We start from the raw sequence: 16,623 nt of genomic DNA on the forward strand, positions 1-16,623 counted from the left end.
CTAAAAGATACTGCAACGGCTTCCCAGCTTTGACAATGGTGAAGACAGCTATGGTTTACACGTTTGGTTTCATGTGCACATAGTGTCTCATTCCTTTGGACAGTTACCTGGTGTCATTACAATGATAAGAGGTTGTAGTGGTGTCTCGTTTTCACTTACAGTTTCCTAGTGGCATATGCTGTTGAAATCTGGCCGTTTGGCTTTGAGCCCAGCCTTCCAGCGCTGAGCCATCTCTGCAGCCCTGCTGTCAAGGTCTTCTCATAGGTCCACCTGCTCTTTATTTTGCTTTGAGAAGGGTCTTTTCAGGTTATTTGCCTATGTTTATTTTGGGTTGTGTGCTGCTGTTATCTTTAAAAATCTTGTATGTTTTGGGTAATAATCTTTGCAATATCTTTATTTTGTTTTTAAACTTTTTATGTGTAGGTGTGTGTGTGTGTGTGTGTGTGTGTGTGTTTGAGAGAGAGAGAGAGAGAGAGAGAGAGAGAGAGAGAGAGAGAGAGAGAGAGAGAGAGAGACAACATGATATAGAGATCAGAGGACAACAGCCTCAGGTGTCAGTTCTCTTCTTGTGCTTTATTTTAAAGACACTCTCTCTTTTTTTCTTTTTTTATAATTACTTTCATTTTATTTCTCTTTATACTACAGTTAGGGAATTAGATTATTTTCATTGTTTTGAATGACTGATGAACTTTGTTTCAGGAATATAACAGGGATATTACAAAATATACCTCATTGGGTTTGAACGGCAGTAAGTATATTATCTCTCTCCTGAAATTCTACAGTGGTATACTGGCTAGGACCCTTTGTATTTAATCAAGCTCTATACTGCTTACCACCAAGCCTTCCTAAAAACAAACCATGACCTTCTGCTGTTTACAGACACTTGACAGGGATGACGGAGGTGGGGGAGTGATCCTTGAAATGGAGTGGGTATGGACTCTATGCTGAATGTACACAGACTTTTTTATTAAACAATAATAAAATTGCTTACATACCTTTGCATGGTATAAGAAATACTAAGAAATCTAGAGATATTGAACTTTTGTGGAAGGATATATGTAGATTGTATGCATGATCTATGTCTGTTATACAAAGGACTTCAATAATTTTCTAAGTTTTGGTGTCTACAGGGGTCCTACAATCAGTTCCCCAAGGAAACCAAGGAATGACTGTACTTAGCTTTCAAATCCTTATCTGTTCTCACTATTAACCCTTAGCTAGACAGTTGGTCAAATCCATTGTAAAAGATTATATCTATTTTCTTCCCAACTGTATTCATAGCAACAGCATTTTTTTATTATATATGTGTCTTCGTGATGGGAAGTATGTGTGGTACCATGGATGTGGAGGTCAGAGGGCACAACTCTGTTCTAGAAGTCTACAGCCTTTCACGTACAAACTTCTGAAGAACACATACTATCCATGCTCTAAACTAGTCCAGCAGATCAAACATGCTCTCAACCTCCCTTCAGTTACACCCTGGGGCTTCTCTAGAGTGGGTCTCTACAATTGAGAAGGTCCCATCTCCTACATATCTTCATGTTCCTTATCTTCTACATTCTTTTAAACCTAGAGTTCCAAGCCTTGTAGAAAGAGTTTAATCAATTACTGCTTTCTGAACATTGTAAGAAGACTCCTTCTTACATATAAGAAAATACATAGCCTTGAACTAAGATTTAGTGAGATCTATGATGAGAATGACAGTCATTTGGATTTTCATTGGTTTGGGCTTGTTTAATCCAACACCATTCTAATATATCTAATCCAGGTCTTTTGTTTTTGTTCTTTTTGTTTGTTTTTTCCCTCTCTTACAAGATTCCTTCTTTATTTGAGATCCAAACAAGTTCTATCAGTTATGCTGATAGGCTATGCTCTGCAGCTGTGTAGTGGGTGGGACAGTCTTGTGATTTAAGTCACTTCTCAGGAATACAGTTGACATCTGATTAGACAAGATGATTTCTCCTGCCTTCTTTAGCTGGGGTTATTATTGCCTTGTATAAGAAGTGAAATTTGGTAACCCCCTCTCCACTTTCAACCATCAGCCCTGTTAATCTTACTGAAGACTTCTGATTATATGCAGTCTGTGCAGGTAGCCAGATGCCTATGCTGTTAATTTCGGATCCCATGAAGACAGATCATACAGCTGGAAATGGTCGAAGAGAAAAGCATGTTCTTTTGTTCAATGAGACAAAGCCTGTTGTGTATTCTGCTTCTGATGCTTTTTTTAAGATACTGTCTTGTTTCTCTTTCTGCATAGCTAGTCCTTGCCCTTGTGGGGATTCTGTCCCTACATCCAATTTCTCTGTAGGATCACTGGAATTATGGCTGTGTCTTCCCATGCCCAGCCTTAGTTGGGTTCTGGAGATTTGAACTTGGGGCCTTATACCTGCATAATGGGTATTCTATTTTCTTAGCTCAGATCTGCTTTTTGAAGAACATTTTTCTTGCAGTCTATGCCCTTTCTTTCCTTTGGCATTATCTTTTTGCAGAGTGTAAGTTTTATTTTTTCATGCTCTTTATTATTTTATTGCATCCCTGCCAATTCTGCCTTTAGAGACATTTAATATGTTGCTATGTACTATAGAAACTATGTTACAATTGACCTCTTAAAATCCTCCCTCCTGTGTAACCAAACATTTACACCACTTTCTTCCACTCTCAGCCAAGGACACACCAGTCTACTTCTATTCCTATGAACTCAGGTTTTTAAGATTCCTGCCTATGACAGGGTTCATATGACTCTCCTCTGTTCCTGTTACTGGTGAATCTGAGACAGAGGCTCCTCTAACCCTGGCATGTGGCACAGCAAGATGGTTCCACTGTGATGTGCCAATATTATATTGCTCATGACTGCACTTTCTATTTTGTGGATGGATTATACACTATGTATAGCACATTTCCTTAAAAATCCTCAGAGTTTTGAGTGGATTGCATTGAGTTGATAGATGTTTTAGTCTATCTGAAAATTTCAGTTGAGAAACATTGACGTGTAGGAACATGGCTTATCCTTGCTTGGATGGTCTTCTAGATGCCATCATTTTCTCTGTACATTTCTCTGTTTTCTTATTCCTCAGTCTGGCACAGTTTTTTAAATCACTGTCATGAAAAAATATTGTTCATTACTGTTACTACTGAAGCCATTGGCACATTAGCTTTATGCTTGATGGCTGCTGTTCTGATTTTGATCCTTTGTTGTAGATTATCATAGCATCCTCTACTTAATAACGGATGTGTTTTTGTCCCTCACTTCCAGCCTGGAGCTTGTCTGTAAACAATAGGAATGATCATGACTGACTGGTCTAGTCCCTACTTTTAATAGTAATGTGAATAAGGTTTTCCATTGAGCAGATGTCAGTTGTATAGATGAATCATCAAACATGAGCCTATGAGTCTATTGGGGCTATTCCTATTCAAACCACCACACACACTTCTGTAGGCCCTCAGTGAGTTCCAGTGGGTTTAAGCGAAGGTCTAGGGTATGCTGTGTTTCTTGAGGCTCTAGCATATTATTGATTTCCTTTGCTTTTCCAGCCTCCTGTAGCTGTTTGCATATCTTGGCTTATGGCCCCTTTCTTCAACTGCAAAAGTCAATGACATTGCCTGAGTCTTTTTCACATTGCTGGTTCTCTGCTTCTCTCTGCCGTTTCCTCCCTCTACCTTTGAGATCCTGTTGAGTCCATGGAGATAAGCCAAGGTAATTACCCCATTTTAAGGCCAGGAAATAGCAACCTTACTTCTGTTTTGCCAAAGAGCCTGCATAGGTTCTGAGGATCAAGATGTGGGATTTCCATCCATTTAGCCAATGACTTTTGGGGCAGCCAACCCTAGGGCGTTGTCTTTGTCTGCCTGTGTGACAATTTATAAGCTGAGGAGAGGGTCTCTGGCTCTTTTGCTTGTTCTCTCTCTCTTGGGTAGTGAGATTGGAGCAGGCTGCTTACTGTTGGTGCCCTCCACTCCTGGGCAGAACAGCTGGATCAGCAGGGGCATCTAACATGTTCTGTATCAGTGAGTGTTTACCCTGTCTTACACCTAAATACATTCTTGAGAACCTTTACCAGACTTTCATGGATTCATGCTACACCAAGACCTGGATATCTTTGGGAGGGGTTGTTATTCTTTGTACCACCAGTAGTGAATTGTAAGAAAGCTGTTAGAACCAGAGATTTGAAAAGCCCAGGTCATCTCTGCCAATTCAAAGTGCAACTTTCCCGGGAACTGCTGAATTACTAGGAGGGAGGAAATGATATCTTTTTCTACCAGTGTCTGGCCTGGAACCCACAGAGATCCACTTGCCTCTGTCTCCTAAGTGCTGGGATTAAAGGCATGCACCACCACGCCTGGCACAGTGTAGTGTCTTTTGACAGGAGAATTTGATTGACGCCATTGATATTTAAACTTGCTTTGAAAGTTGTGTGTTGATTGCAGCCACTGTGATGTTGATTTTTGGTAGTGGTGTTTATTTTCTCAGTGAAAATTTGTGTTCCAATAATTATAGCTTCCTTTTCTTCCTGTGGTCTCTTGGCTATACTCATTCCTCTCTTTAACCTGAGATATTGTTTCCTGAATTTTCTTTAAGTTTGGTCTGTTGGTTATGTTTTTAAGGTCATTTGTATCATGGAAAGCTTTTCTTTCTCCTTCAACTGGCAGATAATTTTGGTGGGCATATTAATCTAGGTTGGCTGTTGTGTTTTTGTTTTTTGTTTTTTTTTCTTTCGGATTTGCAGTGTGATGCTTTGTTCCAGCCTCTTCTAGCTTTTGAATTTTCCATTGAGAAATCAATTGCTATTATTATGAGTTTTCCTTTATATGTGACTTGTGTTTTGTCTACAGCTTTCAATATACTCTCATTGATTTGTGTACTTAGTGGTTTAAGTTGACATACCATGCAGAGTTTCTTTCCTAGTCTTGTGTATTTGAAGTTCTATGTGTTTCTTGTATCTGTATGGGTGTGCGTCATATTTTAAGAAAAGCATCTTGCAAGAGAAAGATGCCATGTGACAGGGTTCAAGCAGAAGATTTTTTTTTAAATTAGGGAAAAGGATCATAAAAAAGGGAAAGGGGAGTGGGGAAGACTGAACCCTGGGGACAGGAGCAGCAGGAGAGAGGAGAGAGGAAGAAGGGACAGAGAAGGGGTGGACAGACAGACAGAGGGAAAGAAAGTAAGAAAGAAAGAAAGAAAGAAAGAAAGAAAGAAAGAAAGAAAGAAGGAAAGAAAGATGGGAGGTGGGCAGGGCTCTTTTAAAAGGGAACATAGTGAATGTGCACAGGTGATGTTCTTAGTGGCTGCAGCTGAGGGCGTGTCCTGTCAGGACCCCAAGGACAGGCCAGTACAGATGCCTGAATTCTAACAGTGTGTGTTCTCTTAGTTTGGAAACATTTTTTTCTATGATTTTGTTGAAGATTGGCTTGGGATTCTTCTCCCTCATTGAGGACTAAAGCAAAGGTTTGGTCTTTTGATATTGTCACACATTTTCTGCATGTTCTTTACCTGTCTTTGTTTAAATTTTTTATCTTTGAGTCCCGATATTCTATCTTCTGGGTTCATTCTACTCAAAAGGCTTTCCCTTTTGTTTTCCAGATCAGTTACTGGGTTTTCAACTCCATCTTCATTTCAGCTTGTGTTCTCTTCAATATTTCTTTTTTATTTTGGTTTTTTTTTAGATTTATTTTATTTTTTTTTAATTTGGTCTCCTTCATGTTTTTTTTATTTTAATTTTAAATAGCTTGTTTTACATGTCAATCCCACTTCCCTCTCCTTCCCATCCTCCCGCACTCCCCTTCCCCCCTCCCTCCCACCCTATTGCCAAATCCTTCCACATAGGGGATATCTAGAGTCTGTCATTTTACTGTTGGTAGGGTCCAGGCACTCCCCTAAGAGTCCAGGCTGAGAGAGCATCTCTCTTTGTGCTATAGGCACATGAAGACAGTTTGTATACCAGGGATAGACACTTATCCACAGCTCAGGGCCCCATAGGTTGCCCAGGCCTTCTCACTGACACTCACATAGAGTGACCTCGAGTGATCTAAAGGTATAACACCAATTGGCCAGCTAAGCAATAGTGGAGGGACCACCTCGAATGCCCATTCCTGATAATGAACTTGATGTCTATAACCATCCGGGAGCCTTCATCCTGTGACTGATGGAAGCAGAGGCAAACACACAATTAATCACTGAATTGAACCCAAGGAACCCAGTGACAGAGAGAGAGGAGTGATGAGCAAATTGGCAAAGAATGGGCTGGCAAAACCAGCAGAGACAGCTGATCTGAACAGGGGAGTGCTCTTGGACCCCAGACCGACAGTGGGGAGGCCAGCATGGGACTGATCTGGACCCCCCAAATGTGAGTGTCAGTAGATTTATTTTTTATGCATACAGTGTTCTGCCTGCACATATGCCTGCAGGCCAGAAGAGGGCACCAGATCTCATTATAGATGGTTGTGAGCCATCCTGTGGTTGCTGGGAATTGAACTCAGGACCTCTTAACATCTGAGCCATCTCTCCATCCCTCTCTTCAATATTTCTATCTCTTTATTGATTCTGTTTTCAAATCTGGGATCGTCTTCTTCATTTCCACCAGTCTTATGTTCATGCTTTTTTTTTTTAATCACTCAGGAACTTGTTCTCTTTAATTCTCTGTAAGTTTGTTGAGCTGTTTCTTTGTGTCTTTTTTTAATGTAAAAAATAATCATTTTTATTTTATGCTATGCACATTGGTATTTTGTCTGAATGTATGTCTATATGAGGGCATCTGATACCCTGGAGCTATAGGCAGTTGTGAGTTGCCTTGTGGGTGCTGGAAATTGAACCCAGGTCCTCTGGAAGAGCAGCCTGTGCTCTTAATCACTGAGTTTTCCCTCTTTGTGTCTTCTTTAAAATCTTTGTAGTACAGTGTAGATACAGTTATTGGGAGAGATATGCCTGTCTTTTGTGATGGGTACATGAGGGTTATTTTCTGGGGAATTCGTTTATAAATATCTACCTTTTCTCTGGTAGTTGAATGACAGTGTTATTTGATATAAATTTCTTGGGTTTCCAATTTATTAATTTAAATGGAATGTTTTAATATTGAATACCCGAGCCAGGCTGCATCACTCCCTTTATGTTTGACGTAGTGTGCTTCCCAGTGCCGCGATAAACACCATGGCCAAAGCAACTTGGGGCAGAAAAGATTGATTTCATCTTCCTGTTACATATTGCAGTCCATCACCGTGGAAGCCTAGGCAGGATCTCACTGCAGGAGCTCAGTGGCTGGACGGAAGCAGAGGCCATGGAGGAAAAGCTGCTGCCTAATGGTTGCTCTCACAGCGCATTCAGCTTACTTTTGCTGCAACTCAGTACCAACTCCCCAGAAGTGGGGCCCCCCATTGTGGGCTTGACCCACTGACGTCAATTGTTAGTCAAGAAAATGGCCCACAGAATTGCCTAGGGGTCAATCTTTTTTTTATCATTTAAAATTTTTTATTTTTACATACTAACTTACTCTCCATCCTTCCCCTCCTCCTGCTCTCTCCCCACCATCCCCCCCAATCCATCTTCATCCACTCCTCAGAAAGGGTAAGGCCTCCCATGTGGGGAGTCAACAAAGCCTGGCACATTAAGTTGAGGCAAGACAACCCCTCCACCCCTGCATCAAGGCATCCCATCATAAGGTTAGTGTTCCAAAAAAGCCAGCTCATGCACCAGGAATAGATCCTGGTCCATTGCCCCTTAAGCAAACCAAACTATGCAACTGTTGCCCACATGCAGGGGTCCTTGTTAGGTCCCATGCAGGCTTGTCAGCTGTGGATCTAGAGTCCATGAGCTCCCACAGGCTCAGGTCAGCTGTCTCTGTGGGTTTCCATCACTATCTTGAACCCCAGGGTTCACTCTTAAGAGCTCATTTTCTCATTGGCTCTTCATATTTCCCAGGTGTGTCAAGTGTGATGTGTGATGCTCTTCTACTTTTATTCGCATTTGATTTTTGATTTTAAAAGCTCAACAATGTCATTAGACTAAGGTTCACCTTTGATTCATTCCTGAGCATTATTCCCAACAGGCTATGTACTTCCTAGTCTATTGTTTAAGAATCTTTTATGTCAGCAAGGTTTTCTTTAATTTATCTTTGATTAGTTTATTTTTGTCTCTGTGTTCTTGTTGTGAACATGTTCTGAGTATGTTGAATACCTCCTTGTGTCTTTGATGACCATTTTGTCTGTTTTCCAAATTAAATGTTTTCAGTGTTTTGTTTTTAATATGGAACACTTCATGAGTTAATCTATCAAGTTTGCATAGGGGGCCACTAATGTTCTCTGGAAAATTCCAGTATTTTTTTTTTTTTTTTTGGTTTTTCGAGACAGGGTTTCTCTGTGGCTTTGGAGTCTGTCCTGGAACTCGCTCTGTAGACCAGGCTGGCCTCGAACTCACAGAGATCCGCCTGCCTCTGCCTCCCGAGTGCAAATTCCAGTTTTAATGCTTGTACTCATGAGGTGAACACACAGTGATGAGCCACTCATATTGGCTAAGTAAACTAATTGTTTAGTCAAATTAAAGGCAAGCTTACTGTTTTTTTTTTCTCTCTGCAGATTCTCAAAGTTCATCTGTACAAATCATAGTTCCAGAGAAAATTGAAGAGAGTACAAGTTCAGAAGTAAGAAACATCAATTCATTATATAAACTATACATAAAATTTATTTGTATCCCATAGCTATGGAACACACAAATTGTATGGTGGTATTATGTATGTCTCTAACATTACTACTGATAAGGAATGTAAAGTCTTTATGGTAAAAGCAAACATAAAAATTAGAATGGTCTGCTTAAAAAAACATTTTTTAAAATTCTTTATGTTCTTTTTAGCAGCTCACATATACAAAATGACAGAAAAGTTAAGTGTTTCATTTGACATTAAGGAGATGTCTGGAGATCAGGAGGAGAATAATATTCTCCCAAATAGCTGATTTGGTCACACTTTCTTAACAAAAGCCTTTCCCCTTACACCTCATTCCTGTACCCATAGTTCTCAAAGGGGAATTTTTATGCTAACACTTTAGAAAGCAAATCATTTATTTTATTCACTGATTATTGGAGTTGGCATTTTGCTATGCTAAGTGTCTTTAGGAGTTTTAAATCAACGCTTAAATTATCCCCAGCCTATAGGTAACAAATCTCTGCGTGTCTGAGTGAGTGCATGTGTGCACAAAGGTGCATGAACTTGAGTCTAGAGGCTGATATCTGGCATTGCTCCTTGGGAGCTGTCCACCTTGTTTGGTGAGACAGGCGCCTCCCATACCCCAACCTGGAGCTGGCCGGTGAGCCCTAGGGAGTCTGTCCTCACTTTCCCAGCACTGAGATCATAAGCGTGTGGCAATGTTCTGGGGTTCATTCTTGCAAGGAAGGCAGGCATTTTACTGGCTGAGCCATCTCTCCACAAGATCGACTAAACATCTTTTAATTAGCAATTGTTGATTGTGCAAGGTTATCCGTTTCTGCTCCTGTCTCTTTCCCCTCCCACTATTATACTTCTTCCACACAGTTCCCTCTACTTTCATATCATATATAGGATCTAGGTTCCACATAGGAGGGCGACATGTGTGATTACACTGAAGTTTACTAAAGCACAGTTTTCATGCAGTAGAAACCAGCCATGGTAATGGACTCCTTCTTCATGAATATCCAGCTTGTAAACATGGCACATCCTATTGTGGAATGCTTCTCTGGTTCTAAATAGCTCCCCCTTTTCCAGCTGTGTTTCACCTCTCTTTCTGTCCCCAGACCTCAGGAACCACTGGTGATCACACTTATTTTAATTAGATTTATCTGTTTGTAACAATTATTAGGTTATTGCTTTCTTAAAATTAACATGGAGTACCATATCCATTAACCAGTTGGTAGACATTTTTGATTCATTTTCAGATATTGACTTTTGTGAAAAAATGTTTATGAATATTCATGTGTGCACAGGTATTTTCCTTTCCTTTGGTTAGACTCTTAGCAATAAAATAGATATTTAGAAGCTACCATGTAGTTTTCCACACCATCTATGGCCACATCAATTATTTATATTTCATATGGGTAATATTTGAGCATTCCAGTCTTTTCTCGTGACAATGAGTATTTGATGTGGCCATGGGGTGTGGGAAGCAGCTGCTACGGCTTTCATTCTAAATGTGTGACATCTTCCAGAGGTTCATTACTTAGTGATGCACCTTTCATGCAAACATTGGTTCAAATCATTCATTCACTTTAAGTTTGGATGCATTTACTTTCAAATCCCTAGCAGTCATTGTATATTCTTCTTCAGTTCTTTGTGTGAGTTGCAATGTTCTTGTCCCAATTTATGGCTTGCTTTTTTATTTTTTCAAACTATTTAAATCACAACCACAGTTTTGATGATGTACAGTTTGTCCCTTTTCCATTTATGGGTCTCATGTTTGGTTTGTATCTAAGAACTTTGTTAAGGACTGAATTGCACTCCCTCAAACTTCATACGTGGGATATCTATCTGTCGCTGTGACTATGTCTGGAGACCGTGCCTTCAGGGATGTACTTGAAGCTGCATGAGGCCTTAAGATAAAGATGTTAGTCCAGTCTTCGTGTGCATCTATCTTAGCTCGCTGTCTATTGCTGTGATGGAACCCTAAGTCCGCAAGCTCTTGGAAGCTCATTGTGGGATAGGCACCCAAAGTCTATTTGTATGCAAGGATAAATACTGATAAATACCCATAGATTGCCTAGGCCTCCTCACTGACACCCACATTTAGGGAGTCTGGATCAGTCCCATGCTGGCCTCTCAGCCATCAGTCTGGGGTCCAAGAGCTCCCACTTGTTCAGGTCAGCTGTTTCTGTGGGTTAAACCAGCCCAGTCTTGACCCCTTTGTTCATCAGTCTTCCCTCTCTGACACTGGGTTCCAGGAGTTCAGTTCAGTGTTTAGCTGTGAGTGTCTGCCTCTGCTTCCATCCATCACTGGATGAAGGTTCTGTTTCCCAGAACCTCTCTGGCAGTTAGGATTGTAGGCTGGCACTCCCTTGATCCATGTCTAAAATCCATATATGAGTGAGTACATACCATGTTTCTCTTTTTGTGGCTGGGTTACCTCACTCAGGATGGTTTCTTCTAGTGCCATCCATTTGCCTGCAAATTTCAAGATTCCATTTTTTTTTCTGCTGAATAGTACTCCATTGTGTAAATGTACCACATTTTCTCTATCCACTCTTCAGTTGAGGTGCATCTAGGTTGCTTACAGGTTCTGGCTATTACAAATAGTGCTGCTATAAACATAGTGGAACAGATGTCCTTGTATGAATGTGCCTCTTTTGGGTATATGCCTAAGAATGGAATTGCTGGATCTTGTGGTAGACTGATTCCCATTTTCCTGAGGAATCTCCATACTGATTTCCATAGTGGCTTTATGAGTTGGTACTCCCACCAGCAGTGGAGGAGTGTTCCCCTTTCTCCACACCTTCTCTAACATAAACTGTCATTGGTGTTTTTGATTTTAGCCATTCTGACGGGAGTAAGATGGTATCTCAGAGTTGTTTTGATTTGCATTTACCTGATTGCTAGTGATGTTGAGCACTTTCTTAATTGTCTCTCAGACATTTTAGTCTCCTCTATTGAGAATTCTCTATTTAATTCAGTAGACCACTTTTTAATTGGATCCTTTGGTGCTTTGGAGACTTGCTTCTTGAGTTCTTTGTAGATTTTGGAGATCAGCCCTCTGTCAGATGTGGGATTAATGAATATCTTTTCCCATTCTGTGGGTTGCCTTCTTGTCTTGTTGACTGTCCTTTGCCTTACAGAAGCTTCTCAGTTTCAGGAGGTTCCATTTATTAATTGTCTTCGCTATTGTTGTTAAGTTCAGGAAGTGTTCACCTGTACCAATTTGTTCAAGGATACCTCCCACTTTCTCTTCTAAGAGGTTCAGTGTGGCTGGATTTATGTTGAGGTCTTTGATCTATTTGGACTTAAGTTTTGTGCATGGTGATAGACATGGTTCGATCTGCAGTCTTCTACATGCCAGCATCCAGTTATGTCAGCACCATTTGTTGAAGAAACTTTCTTTTTTCCACTGTATAATTTTAGCTTCTTTGTCAAAGATCAGGTATTCATACATGTATGGGTTAATATTGGAGTGCTCAATTCAGTTCCATTGGTTTACCTGTCTATTTTTGTGCCAATACCAAGATGTTTTCAGGACTATCGCTCTATAATAGAGCTTGAAGTCGAGGATGGTGATGTCTCTGGATGTTGCTTTGCTGAACAGGGTATTTTTGGTTCTCCTGGATCTTTTGTTTTCCCATATAAAGTTGAGAATTATTTTTTTCAAGGTCTGTGAAGAATTGTGCTGGAATTTTAATGGGGATTGCATTGAATCTGTAGATTGCTTTTGGAAAGATTACCATTTTTACTATGTTGATTCTACCTATCCAAAAGCATGGGAGATCTTTTCATTTTCTGGTGTCTTCTTTAATTTCTTTCTTTAAAGACTCAAAGTTCTTGCAATACAGGTTTTTTACTTGTTTGGGTAGTGTTACTCCAAGGTATTTTATGTTGTTTGTAGCAATTGTAAAGGGTGATGTTTCTCTGATTTCTTTCTCAGCCCTTTTATCATCTGTATATAGTAGGGCTACTGATTTTCTTGAGTTGATCTTGTATCTTGCCACTTTGCTGAAAGTATTTATCAGCTGTAGGAGTTCCCTGGTAGTTTTTTTCTGTCACTAATATAAACTATCATGTCATCTGCAAATAGTGAAAGTTTAACCTCTTCCTGTCCAATTTGTATCCCCTCGATGTCCTTTTGTTGTCTTATTGCTCTGGCTAGAACTTCAAGTACAATATTGAAGAGGTATGGAGAGAGTATAACAGCCTTGTCTTGTTCCTGATTTTAGAGGAATTGTGTTGAGTTTCTGTCTATTTAGTTTGATGTTGGCTGTTGGTTTGCTGTATATTGCTTTTATTATGTTTATGTATGCTCCTGTTATCCCTGACCTCTCCAAGATTTTTTATCATGAAGGGGTGTTGGATTTTGTTAAAGGCTTTTTCAGCATCTAGTGAGATGATCATGTGGTTTTTCTTTTTCAGTTTATTTATATGGTGATTTACATCGATCGACTTTCATATGTTGAACCATCCCTGCATCCCTGGAATGAAACGTAATTGATCATGGTGGATGGGTTTTCTGATATGTTCTTGGATTGGATTTGCCAGTATTTTATTGAGTATTTTTGCATCAATGTTCATGAGGGAGATTGGTCTGAAGTTCTCTTTCTTAGTTGTGTCTTGGGTAACAAGGTTATTGAAGCCTTGTAAAAAGAGTTTGGCAAAGACCCTTCTGCTTCTATTGTGGGGAATACTTTGAGGAGAATTGATATAAGCTGTTCTTTGAATTTCTGGAAGAATTCTGCACTGAGGGCATCTGGACCTGTGCTTTTTTTGGTTGGGAGACTTTTGATGACTGTTTCTAATTCCTTAGGGGTTATAGGTCTATTTACATTGCTTATCTGTTCTTGATTTAATTTTGGCAAGTGATATTTATCCAGAAAATTGTCCATTTACTTTAAAATTTTGAATTTTGTGAAGTACAGGTTTTCAAAGTATGACCTGATGATTCTCTGTATTTTTCAGTGTCCGTTGTTATGTCCCCTTTTCATTTCTGATTTTGTTAATTTGCATGTTCACACTCTGCCGTTTGGTAAGTTTGGATAAAGGTTTATCTATCTTGTTGATATTCTCAAAAAACCAACTCTTTGTTACATTGATTCTTTATATTGTTTTCCTAGTTTGTACTTCATTGATTTCAACCCTCAATTTGATTATTTCCTGGTATCTACTCCTCCAGGGTGAGTTTGCTTCTTTGTGATCTAGAGCTTTCAGTTGTTCTGTTAATTCTCTAGTGTGACTATGCTCCAGTTTCTTCATGTGGGCACTTATTGCTAAGAACTTTTCTCTTAGCACTGCTTTCAAAGTGTCCCATAAATTTGGGTATGTTGTGTCATCATTCTCATTGAATTCTAGGAAGTTTTTAATTTCTTTTTTTTATTTCTTCTTTGACCCAGGAATGGTGCAATTGTGCATTGTTCAATTTCCATGCGTTTTTAGGGTTTCTGCAATTTGCGTTGTTGTTGAATTCTAATTTTAATGCATGGTGGTCTGATAAGATACATGGAGTTATTCCAATTTTTTTTGTACCTGTTGAGGTTTGATATGTTGCCTAGTATGTGGTCTTTTTTTTTGAGATGGTTCTATGTGGTGCTGAGAAGAAGGTATATTCTTTTGTGTTTGGATGGAATGTTCTATAGATGTTTATTAAACCCATTTGGGTCATAACTGCTATGAGATCCTTCATATCTTTGTTAAGTTTCTGTCTGGCAGTCCTGTTCAGTGGTGAGAATGGGGTGTTGAAGTCTGCTACTATAAGTGTATGTGGTTTTATGTTGATTTGAGTTTTAGTAATGTTTCTTTTATGAATGTGGATGCCTTTGTATTTGGGGCATAGATGGTAAGAATTGATACTTTGTCTTGGTAGATTTCTCCTGTGTTGAGTATGAAATGACTTCCTTCATTTTTTGATTGATTTTAGTCTAAAGTCTAATTTGTTAGATATTAGTGCTACCTCCACTTGTTTCTTGGGTCCATTTTATTGGAAAATCTTTTCTCAACCCTTAACTCCGAGGTAATGTCTGTTTTTGAAGCTGAGTTATGTTTCTTGTATGCAGCAGAATGATGGATTCTGTCTTTGAATCTATTCTGTTAGCCTGTGTCTTTTTATGGGAGAGTTAAGACCATTAATATTGCGGGATATTACTGACCATTGATCGCTCATTCTTGTTTGACTTAGAATGGTTGTTGTTGGTGGAATTGTATGTGGATTTCCATCCTGTTTTTCTTTTGGCTGTTGGTAAGGTGGGATCATCTATTGCCTATGCTTTTCTGGTTGTAGTTAACTTCCTTGGGTTGGAGTTTTCCTTCCAGAACTTTCTGTAGGACTGGGTTAGTGGATATGTATTGTTTAAATCTGTCTTTGTCATGGAATATCTTGTTTTCTCCATTTATAGTTACTGAAAGCTTTGCTGGGTATGGTAGTTGGGCTGGCATCCTTGGTCTCTTAGTGTTGGTAGAACATGTATCCAGGACTTTCTGGCTTTCAGAATTTCCATGGAGAAAATCAGGTGTAATTCTGATAGGTTTGCCTTTATATGTTACTTGGCCTTTTTCCTTAGCTGATCTTAATATTCTTTCTTTATTCTGTATGTTTGGAGTCTTGATTATTATGTGTCGAGGGGATTTTTTTTGTAGTTCACTCTATTTGGTGTTCTGTAAGCTTCTTGTACCTTCATTGGCATGTCTTTTATATTGGGAAAGTTTTCTTCTAAGATTTTGTTGAATATGTTTTCTGCCCCTTTGAGGTGGTTTACTTTACTTTCTTCTATACTTATTACTCTTAGGTTTGGTCTTTTCATGATGTCTCATATTTCCTGGACATTTTGTGTTGGGGATTTGTTGGACTTAAGGTTTTCTTTGGTTGATGAATCCATTTCTCCTAGTGTATCTTCATCACCTGAGATTCTCTCTTCCATCTCTTGTATTCTGTTGGTTATGCTTGTATCTGTAGTACCTGACCATTTGCCCAGCTTTTCTATTTCCATCATTCCTTCAGACTGTGGTTTTTTTTTTATTGTCTCTATTTCAGCTTTCAACCCTTGCACTGTTTAAATTGTTTCTTGCAATTTTGGCTTTGTCTTTTCCTCCATTTCTGGCATTTTTTGGTTTGTTTTTTCTTCCATTTCTTGGTTTGTTTTTTCTTCCATTTCTTTGAGGGATTTTCCCATATCCTCTTTGAGGGCCTCTATCATTTTCACAAAGTTGTATTTAAGGCCTTCTCTTCTACTTCATTTGCATTGGAATGTTCAAGTCTTGTTGGTGTAGAGTCTCTAGACTCTGGCGGTGTCATATTGGTTTTTCTGTTGCTAAGTGTGTTTTTGTATTGTCTCCTTCCCATCACTTCTTCCAGTGGGTGCAGAATGATCCTCTTTCTTAGCTTGTGGGTAGGGGATCAGAGTTCCCTTTCAGTGGGTGCAAACAAGTCCAACACTCTGGTAGTTCTCTTCCTGGTTCTAGTCCTAGTCCTGTGGGTGGAGAAGGAGACTAGGATGCTGTCACTTTTTGGCTCCCTCTGGGGTGAGAGCTGCAGTGGCACCTTCCAGGGACAGCTTTTTTTTTTAAGTCTTTGGGGATCTGCCACGCAGCTCCCAAATAATACATGGAGACTTTTTCTTGCTTATGAATGCCTGACCTTAGCTTGACTTGTTTTTTAGCAGCTTTTCTTATGTAAATTAGTCTGTTTTCTAACTTACATTAGCCTAATTTTCCTCTTCTATGTTTGCCCCTAGGCTTTTTACTTTTCTTTATTCTATATGTCTTTCTTTCCTTTTTCCTCCATGGCTGGTTGTGTGGCTGGGTAGCTGGTCCCTGGCATCCTCCTCTACTCCCTTTTTCTCTCCTAGTTCCTCTTTCTCTATTTTTCCTATTTATCATCTCTTCATGGCAATCCCATCGATCCCTCTCCCGCCTAGGTCTTGGCTGTTGAGCTCTTTTTAGGCAGGCAAAGTAACACAGCTTTACAGAATTAATCAAATGCAACATT

At 39.5% G+C, this 16,623-nt stretch overlaps 1 protein-coding gene across 2 annotated transcripts in view; it reads left to right on the plus strand.

Moving 5' to 3' along the window:
• LOC101838551 (disintegrin and metalloproteinase domain-containing protein 32) overlaps positions 1 to 16,623 on the plus strand; it is a 100,270-nt gene that overhangs the window by 1,973 nt on the left and 81,674 nt on the right. For both annotated transcript variants that reach the window (XM_040731905.1, XM_040731906.1), the window contains exon 2: positions 8,563 to 8,627. In XM_040731905.1, the coding sequence (XP_040587839.1) occupies positions 8,563 to 8,627 (65 nt within the window). The remainder of the gene's footprint in view (positions 1 to 8,562; positions 8,628 to 16,623) is intronic.

The sequence above is a fragment of the Mesocricetus auratus genome, unplaced genomic scaffold (genome assembly GCF_017639785.1).
Source record: "Mesocricetus auratus isolate SY011 unplaced genomic scaffold, BCM_Maur_2.0 Super-Scaffold_100026, whole genome shotgun sequence".
NCBI lineage: Eukaryota > Metazoa > Chordata > Mammalia > Rodentia > Cricetidae > Mesocricetus > Mesocricetus auratus.